We start from the raw sequence: 10,366 nt of genomic DNA, 5'->3' as shown, positions 1-10,366 counted from the left end.
GAATACATTTCAGCAGCTAAGTGTTGTACACAACTACTCTGGTTAAAATATCAGTTAGAAGATTATCAGGTAAGCAGTAACAATATTCCTTTATATTGTGACAATACTGCAGCCATTCATTTATCTAAAAATCCTATCCTACACTCTAGAGCCAAACATATTGAAATTAAACACCATTTTATCAGAGATTATGTTCAGAGAGGCATTATAGATATTAAGTTTGTTGATACTGAAAATCAATGGGCTGACATATTTACTAAAGCCTTACCTGTTGAAAGATTTGATTTTATAAAGAAACATCTGAGCATGTTTTCAATCTCTGAATGAAATTTTTTTTTTTTTTTTTTGGCTTTTAAAGTGTAAGAGGTTATGTATATCAGAACTTATGATTCAGATCATCTGAAACACAAGCTCTGAAGTACCTAACTCTGATAGAGAATTTTAAATATCTCAGAGGCTCTGAACTATTTAAGTGGGAAACGTTTAGTATTCACTACTGAACAGTTGTCCATTAAAATAGCAGTTACCGAGTAAATTTCTGCACGTGGTCTACGTGTGTCAGGTAGTGGGTGGTTAATGATGATTTTTGGTATTCAACTTTCTGTCAATTAGCGTAACTTCCCAAATTTGCTATTTTCGTGTTAACTGTGTGCATTTAAATAAAACTTACACAATACACTTGCACACTTCTCACTCTCACAACCTACACTTTCATTTTCTCTCTAAACCTCCAACAAACTTTCTTTCTCTCTCATTAGTTTCCAAACCCTACCCTAATCTCCAACAATGGCCGGACCTTCGTCTTCTTCGTCAACTAAGATTCCACCATTTATGTTCAAGAACCTTCAGATTGTTGGGAACGAGATGGAATTTCCAGAATCTGAACTCACGTTTCTGTCAGAAAAGATGGTTGATTTCGACGGTCTACAAGCTAATGGTTTCGACGTTAAAAAGTACTTTATCACTCAGGGATGGGATAAGTACTTCGACATGCTTAATGGTCCTATTTATCCAGATTTGCTGAAGAAATTCTGGATGAAAGCTAAGGTGTTTGATAAGCATGAAGCTAAGAAGGAAGAGCTTGCTGCAATAGAAAGGAATCCTAGTCTGAAGGGTAAAACTAGGAAGGAAATGGGTCTGCTGGAATATACAGGTGTACAGATTAGGTCTAATATCTGTGGGATGAACATGACATTCTCGCCTATTCATTTTAATGCTCTGCTTGGTCTGCCTAACTCTGGGATAGAGTTAGATGTTTTTGAAAAGGATACAAGATACAGAGATGATCTTCTGCATCTCATCTGCACAGACTTCTCCTTGAAAGGGAAAGTAAAAGGATTGACTGATGAATGTAGAGTTCTCTTCAAAATCATCTTAGCTGCTATCAGTCCAAGAGTTGGAGGGACTGATACAATCTCCTGGACTCATCGTCATCTGTTGTATTTCCTTCTGACGGGAAAGAAGGTGAATCTTGGAGACTACTTTTTTGAAAGGATATGTGAAGCAATCTTTGCTAGCAAATCTCAGAGGAAAACAACTATTGTTTATCCTAGGCTGCTATCAGACCTTCTGCATCAAGGTCATGTTGTTCAGAACTTAAAGAAATTTCATCCAGAACTTGTGGAGAAGAAGTTCTCGCCTGAAATTCTACATGCCAGTTTCCTTACCAAGATGCGTCTTATTTCTACAAAGCTAGTTCCACCTCCACAAGAATTATCTGCTCGTCTTGAAGATCGTTTATATGTGGATGGATATCCGATTATTTCAGAAGCTGATGCTGAGCACATCATTCAGGACTATTTGGAAGTGCTCAGAAAAGAAGGATTCATTGTTGATAGAAGTATGATTCCTCCTGCTCCTGCAAATTTGTATAATCCTACAAGGAGACCTAAGAGAAAGGCTGTTTCTCAAGATGATCAACCTAAGCCAGATCTCTTGGCTCAGAAAAGGATTAAGGTGGAGCAAGCTGATGCTGAAAAGAGAACCAAGAAGAAGCATGAAGAAACTGCAACCAAGGTTGCTGAAGGAGCTTCCAAAAAGCCTACAGTTGTTGAAGTTGACAGTTCATCTGAAGAGTCTGAATCTGAAGATGAGACTGAGTCTGATGAAGAGACACTGGCTGAAAGACTTCGTAGAAGACCTGTTCCTGTTCCTAAAGGTAAAGGTAAGTCTTCTAAGTACATCTTTAATGAAACTGAGATTGGAATAGGTTACACCAAACCACTCAGAACTGTACTTCCAACCTCTGATATTCCAACCTCTGACAACCCTTTGTCTGAACTAGAGAAACATCTTAGTCCAGATCCTCTAAATAATCAAACCTTCACCCAGAAATCTTCATCACCCCCTAAACCACTTTCACCTCAACCCCAATCACAAAAAGAAACACCTGCCATTCCATCATCTGAACCAAAATCACATATTCCAATCACTGAACTAACCTCTCCCACAAAACAACCCTCTCCACATCAATTTCCTGAACCAACAGCTGACCACAAATCTCCTGAACCATCCCCTGAACACATTTATCCTGAATCAACCTCTGACATCTCATCATCTGAATCAACCCCTGAACCCAATCCTAACCCAAGTGCTGAACATGCTTCTCCTGAGCGTATTCATACTTGTGCCCCCAAGCCTTCAGAGGCAGAAGTTGTTATTATTGACAACCCTGCTACTGAAACACCAAACCTCTCTACCATTCCCAATCCTTCACCCTCATCATCTAACCCTTTTAGTAATCTATCCACTCAGTTTCATGATGACTTGGTTAGATTATCTCTGTTAAAGGACAGGTTTTTAGTATGTCCTTCTGATATGGACCTAGAAGTGTCAAGCATTAAGGCAAGGATTTGCAATGCTTTGGATGATGTTGCTGAAGAGATTAAGGCTGTCGTTGGAAGAAGAGATCTGGATGTTATAAGCTTCATGAAGGTCAGTTTGGCTAGGGCTGAGTTGAAGAGGTTAACGTCTTTCAATCATGAAGAATCTGAGCGTGCTAAGCTTGAAGCCCTTACTGCTGCTGAACAGCATTTATCTGCTTTCAAGGTTTGCTGGATTGATTCCAAGCTCTTTCAGAGTCTTGAAGCTCACCGGGTTGAGAAGGAACGTCTGGAAGAAGCTGCTGCTAGAGTTGCCCAGTTGGCAAATGAGCCACATCAAGAGGATGCCCCAGAAGAGGATGTACTGGATGTACTGAATCAGGATGATGTTCTGATGATCGATTATCCAGAGGAAGGTGAATCATCTGATAAAGGCAAGGCACCTTTGGTTGAAGAACAAGAACCTTTGATTGAAGATCAAGCCCCTGTGGTTGTTGATCAGTTGCAGATTTTTCAAGAAGCTCTGAGGGAGCAACAAGAAGGTTTAGAAAGGCAAAGGACAGCTCACCTCAACCTGGAATCCAAAGTGGATGGTCTAGTTTCCAATGTGGGATCGCTGAATGACAAATTTGACCAACTCTTAGCTTTCCTTAAGAAACCCTAGGATTCTATGCACATTTTCTTTATGTTTTGTTTATGTTTTGCTTGATTATTTTTTTCTGAACTTGTTATTCATATTTTTTGTCTAAACAATTTCTTTTTGGATTTTCACTTAGTTATGTGATTTGTTATTATTTTTGTTTGTGCACACTTTCTTTGATAAATAAGACCATAAGAACACAAGATGCTTTTAAAACGAAAATTTTTATTAATGATCTAACCATGTAGAGTACATTGGTAAAAAGAAAAAGAAAAAGACAACCTAATCCTAATCAGATGGATAATACTCAGAAGAAATCTCAGATTTCTCCTCAGCATCCTCTGATGAAATTTCTATGGGATCTGGGTTCTGTTCTTCTTCTTCTTCTTGTTCTTCTTCTGGAACATAGCTAGCCAAGAACTCCACATAGTCAGCATCATCTTCATTCTCTTCAGCTTCAGAATCTGATGAGATAATTATAATCTCAGCTTCTTGTGGTTTCTTGTTGTCTTCTTTATTTTTCTCATCTTCTTCGCGTTTTTCGTCTTCTTTCTTTCTCCGAAACTCTGCAATGCGTGAACTAAACCTTCTCATTCTTCCTAATCTCTCTTGCTTTACTCGTTTATTCTTAGTTTTACGCATTAATTGATAAGTGATAAGTTTCAAAACTGAAACCACGCCTTTTATCTCGCTATTATCCGTTAAGTTATAAGTTGTTACTTTTAAGTTGTTTTACGTATTTCAATGCGGAGACTAAGTTAGTTGAAACTGAAATAAATTTCATAAATAAGGATAAGTTAAGAGTGCAATTTTAACTTAGCCTTATGAGACTTAGGGGGAGAGCTTGCAAACCTCTCACTCTGAAGAAAGATATGAAATTTGTTTTATTTCAAATTATCTTAATCTTATACTAAATTAAAATATCATGGATAAAACTTAAAGCCTTGGCTTTAAGGAGTATCAATCTTAGGAGGAGCTTGCAAACCTCACAAACCTAAGAGAAACATGATAAGTTAATTTAACAACAATTGTCAATTAATACTTATGTTTGTCATCATCAAAAAGGGGGAGATTGTTGGAACAAAATTGATTTAAAAATGTTTGCCCCTAAAATCTATAAAGGTTTTGATGATAACAAAGTATTAATAAACAATTGGAAGGACTAAAAATTTATTTTAAGTGCGCAGATATAAGCATCAGATAAGCTCTGAGTAAAGCTCAGAGGATGTGAATTCAGAAGTTCACAAGCGCTCAGAAGATGTTGGACTTCAAAAGTTACAACCTTCAGAGGATGAAGTCTTCAGAACTTCTTGAGTGACTAAAGTCTCATCAACCTCTGAAGATCTTTTTGATATCTGTGAAGATTCCCTTTGCAAGTCAACTCTTCTACCAATGAAGAAAAGGACCTTTCAAGCCTGATCAGTTCAGCTACTCTCGTTTTGTCTGTCCTAACTTGAGAACGTGGGTCTTCAGACTTGTTAGCTGAATAAGGAAAGTCCACTCTGCAGTAGTCAAAGTATCTGAAACTCTTACTCAGTTTAGATACAAACAAACTGCATCAAGACAGACTGCTTGAAGACAAAAGATTATTAACTCCAACGGTTCTTTTTGCAACGACTCTTTTCTGGTGGTATATATACTAGAAGGATCAGCTGCATTATTAACAACAATTATTAAGGAATTAACGTGCGCTGAACAAACTCTGAATTCTGTGTATACAAGCTCTGAACCTCTTATCAAGTGTTTTTGCACTTTAGTCAAATACTCTGTACTATTTGTATTTGCTCTCTTTAGGTTCATCTAAGAGCATTTTGTATATTTTCATATACTTTACTATTACTTGAGGAAACTTAAGCTTGTGTGCTTAAGTGTGAAGTCTTAAGCTTGTGTGCTTGAGCATTGTTGAGAAGTCTCTTGCTTGTGTGCTTGAGCAGGTGTAATCTTGTGTGATTATAGTGAAATCCCTTGGAAGTGCAAGGGGACTGGACTACTCTCGTTTTGTAAGAGGAACCAGTATAAATTGCTTGTGTGATCTCTCTCTCTCTCTTAACTTGTTTTTTGTGTTATTTATCCGCTGCCGTTGTAGTTAAGTTAAGAACTTGAAAAAGTTTTAAACTTGACTAAAACACAATTCAACCCCCTCTTCTTGTGTTTTCACACCTTCAGGGACCTATTTAAAACTTTTTAAGAATTGTTGGGTTGGAGGGATTAAATACTTATTAGGTACTACTATTACAAAATTATAAATGAGTGATGTGTATACGTTGAACCCTATTAAGTACCAAAAAATGGGGAGCTCCATTGTGAATGCTCTAAGGGTTCCAATAACTGATAATAAAAGAAACGATTTTAAAGAGAGAAAATATATAAATAGACGGTTGAGATGGTGACAACACAAATATCATGAGAGGATGAGCTAGAGACTATCCAGATCCGTGGAGAATTTAGTTGAGCCCCAACATATATCAAATGTTGATAGTTTCTTTCCGCTGCAGCAGTGTGAACAGGTGGACCTTGAACTGGTAGACTTTTAAAACCGTATGGTTCACGTCATGAATAAATAATTCAACAAAATGAGATAAGTACTATTCTTTTCCACCGGAAATTGGATACCGATTAATTCTTGTACGTTCTCCTCCAAACATATGTTATCCAAACTATTATCTCTCTAATGCTATCATCATTCATAAATTATCTCATCTAATTTTTTGTATTCAATTCTCAAGGCATAGTAATTAAAAAAAATTAGCGCGTTTGATTATCAATCAATAACACTAGCTACTAAAATGGTAACCTGTTCCAATATTTTGGTGGTCACGATTCTCATCTTGGTTTCCAATTTCAACACAGGGATATGGCTAGTTAATGGCTGTAGCGGAAGGGATTTCAGATGTGGACCTGATGGTCCACCAATCCGATTTCCCTTCCGACTTAAAGACAAAGAAACCGAACAAAGTTGCGGTTATAATGGCTTTGATCTTACTTGTTCAGACACAAACAAAACTCAAATTGAACTCCCTTCACATTCTGGTCCAATTATACTCGAAGTCATGAAAATAATTTATCCACACAACCTTCTATACTTAACTGACCCTGAAAATTGTCTTCCTAGACAGTTTCTAAAGCTCCTTCGATCACCAATTTCTCCTTTTCCATTCTATGAGAGTCCCGGAGTCAGGTATAAGTATAACCTCACCATCCTCCATTGTAGTTCATCACTCTGCCCGGTTATTGTTGTTGATTCTAGTGATACACTCTTAAATTCTGTTTTGGACCCAATTGACTGCACTAAAACTTCAGATTTTACTTCTTCAGCGTTATACTGGGGGGTAAATAATAATCTGTTGGTTTTGACATGGTCAAAACCCAATTGTAGCAAGTGTGAAAAAGAAGGTAAGATGTGTAAACTTAAAAACAACGGAACTGAAGATGGTGAGATAGAATGTTTTGATCGTCATCACAAACCAACTAAGAAGATACTTCTATATGTCACAGGTAACTCTCTCCATTCAAAATTTTAAGTAAAAATAATAATTTGAAATACGACTTTTTGTGTTTTTTTCTAAAAATAAGTTTCACGGAAAGTTGTAAAAATACTATTGATTATTGATCATAGAGAGATGAAGAAAAAATGTAAACTAAATGTAGTGTTGTTTTGTGCAGTTGGGTTCGTGGGTTTAGTTTTGGTGACATTGATTCTTACAGCATGTTTGCATTTCTATACCTATTTTAAACTGAAAGGTGAAGATGAGACTAGAATTGAAAAGTTCTTAGAGGATTATAGGACGCTCAACCCTGCGAGATTCTCATATACTGATATAAAAAGGATTACAAATAGTTTTAGGGAAAAGTTAGGTGAAGGAGCTCATGGAGCAGTTTTCAAAGGTAAATTATCTAATGAAATACTTGTGGCTGTGAAGATGCTAAACAACGCAGAGGGCGATGGAAAAGAGTTCATTAACGAAGTGAAAGCAATGGGAAAAGTTCATCACATCAATGTGGTTCGCTTGGTTGGATTTTGTGCTGATGGATGCTATCGTGCTCTTGTTTATAATTTCTTTCCGAATGGTTCATTACAAAACTTCATAACCAAACCTGATGACATTGATCGCTTTCTCGGTTGGGAGAAGCTACAACAAATTGCTCTCGGCATAGCCAAAGGTATTGAGTATCTTCATATGAGTTGTGATCAACGAATTCTTCACTTCGATATTAATCCCCATAATGTATTATTAGACGACAAGTTTGTTCCAAAAATTACAGATTTTGGTTTGGCTAAATTGTGTCCTAAAAATCAAAGTGTAGTGTCAGTAACTGCTGCTAGAGGGACTTTGGGTTACATTGCACCTGAAGTATTTTCGAGAAACTTTGGAAATGTATCGTATAAAGCTGACATATATAGTTACGGGATGTTACTACTTGAAATGATTGGAGGAAGAAAGAATATCGGTCAACTATCTGAAGAAAATTTTCAAATTTTGTATCCCGAATGGATTCATAATCTACTTGAAGGACAAGATATGCAAATGACTATTGAAGGAGAAGAAGATGATAAAATTTTAAAGAAACTTGCAATTGTAGGACTATGGTGCATTCAATGGCACCCGATAAATCGTCCATCTATAAAAGTTGTGCTGCAAATGTTAGAGGCTCTAGAAGAAGAGAAGTTGATTGTGCCACCAAACCCTTTTAACTCAACAATTTCTAGAGTTGTTGAAACCCAAACAAAATTTTCAACCTTAGAGTTGGAAGCTATACATGAATGAGATAAGGTACATTAATTAGAAAAATGTCAGGTGTGCCAAGGTTGATGTCTTATAAGTATTCATGTTAATGTTAATCTGCATGCACTTCAATAGTAAATAATTTTATATTTTTTAAATTTTACAAATTTTATAAGTATTCATGTTAATGTCAGGTATGCCCAATAATTGTTAAGTAAGTGACCACATAATTTATTGTAGTATATGATATCTTTTTGGTCTGCATATTGATCTTTTTGCTTAACTAAGGACTTTTTTGGATGCCTAAAACGAGGGTTTTGGTAGTCTTAAACCTTAATCGGCTGTCTTCTAATTATTAAGAAGTGAAAAACTACGAGTTCAAATGCTAGCAGTACACCACCCTATCAAATGTGACAATGGATCATTTCTCATTTTCATAATTCAAAGTTGATATACTACAAAGAAAAAATACAGTCTAGAAAAAAAAAAGAAGATGAATGATGAGGTTAGTGTATCATAGACAACATGAGAGAATGAACTAGAGACGATTAAAATCCATAAATGTTCTAAATGAGATTAAGTAACTTCAGGGAGGGAAATACATAGCCTACAACTTCAATATGTATTTTAGAGTATTTTACGAAAAGAGGAAGATAAAAAATAAATGATACTAAAATGTACGGTTAAGATGTGAGAGAAAGAGAGTACTCATACAAGAGAGAGAGAGAGAGTTTTAAAAAGTCAGAAAATGAATGATGCATTTAATCCAATGGCTAAGTGTTGATTATTCCCTCAAAAAGGAGAGAATGTTAATTTAGGTAATTTTTTTTTAACTATTGATTTATGTGGAGAGAAGAGGAAAAGAAGGAAAATGTGAATTGTGAGAATTAAAAAAATTTAGGAATATGAGGGAAAAAAAAAATGAAGAGATTCTGCTTAAAAAGTCATCCATTATTCACAAATCACAAACATCCCTAATGCCTTTTTTCTGCAGCAACTATTTTAAGGAAAATATAAAGAAAGCTAAAAGAAAGATAAACTAAGATAAATAAAATTAAACATTTTTATTGATTTTGGTTACCTTATTATTATAGTGTCTTAGAGTAATACTAATAGATAATAAACTAAATATAGATAATAAAAACTTAGAGCATTCACAATGGAGCTACTCATTTTTAAGTACTTAAGTGGCCCCACATGTACACATCATTCATTTATAATTTTTTAATAATAATACATAATAAGTACTTATTCTCTCCAACCCAAAACCTCTTCAAAAGTTCTAAATTGGTCCCACTAGTAGCACATCTATCCAATAACTCAACATCATTTTAAATGGGTCCCACAAAAATTATTTAGGTACTATGTCTTATTGTAGAACTAGTACCTATTAGGTACAATTTTGTTTTTGCTCCAATGAGAGTACCTATTAGGTACTAGTACTTAAAAATATAAGTACCACCATTGGAGATGGTCTTATAATCAGTTCTACTTTCTACTTTAGTAATAAAATCTAAATTATTTATTAAACTAGAATAAATTACCCGTGCAATGTACGGGTTGGTTTTTACTTAAAAATATAAATTATTTTATATTATGATATCAATTTTTTATAGTATTCTAGTAATAATTAGATTAAAATGTATTTTTTTTTAATAATAAATTTAAATGTATATTTGGTTACCTTATTTTTTAAAGTGTATATAATATTTTTGTGTGTGTTAATCTTCCAGTTCCTATGAGAAAAAAAACTGAACGTCTATATTAATTTCTATACACCCTGGCCAATGATCAAATCTTGAAATTTTATTTTTAAATCTTATAAGCAATATATATTAAACATTCATTCATATACTTATAAAAGTTTCATCCCCATGGTATATAAATATAGCTCAGTTGGTAAATTTTGACATTATTAGAAGGACTGAACTTCAAATCCTAGATTCTCCATTTCTCTAATAGTGTCTAGCCACTACTATAACCTCTTATTTTTTACTCAAGCCACTACTATAACCTAGAAAACTTTCATTCAGTGTATAAAAATTTGGATGCTCCATCCATCATAAATATATCAGAAATAATTATATGTTATTAATAAAAATTTTGATTTTTTTTGGTAGTTAATTAGACAATATAATATATAAGTTCATTCAATTATTCTTATATTTAATAGCTTATTC

The 10,366-nt window shown here is 34.7% G+C and overlaps 1 protein-coding gene across 2 annotated transcripts in view; it reads left to right on the top strand.

Moving 5' to 3' along the window:
• The first annotated feature begins 5,887 nt into the window (after positions 1-5,887).
• LOC123908543 (rust resistance kinase Lr10-like) overlaps positions 5,888-10,366 on the top strand; it is a 28,358-nt gene continuing 23,879 nt past the window's right edge. The window contains exons 1-2 of one of the 2 annotated variants that reach the window (XM_045959217.1): positions 5,888-6,957; positions 7,126-8,344. In XM_045959217.1, the coding sequence (XP_045815173.1) occupies positions 6,249-6,957; positions 7,126-8,228 (1,812 nt within the window). In that variant the 5' untranslated portion in view covers positions 5,888-6,248 and the 3' untranslated portion in view covers positions 8,229-8,344. Of the gene's footprint in view, positions 6,958-7,125; positions 8,345-10,366 lie in introns of those variants that run through there. The other variant, XM_045959224.1, reaches the window with a different exon arrangement.

The sequence above is a fragment of the Trifolium pratense genome, linkage group LG1, assembly GCF_020283565.1.
Source record: "Trifolium pratense cultivar HEN17-A07 linkage group LG1, ARS_RC_1.1, whole genome shotgun sequence".
Lineage (NCBI taxonomy): Eukaryota > Viridiplantae > Streptophyta > Magnoliopsida > Fabales > Fabaceae > Trifolium > Trifolium pratense.
This window is presented reverse-complemented; position numbering and strand designations above follow the sequence as displayed.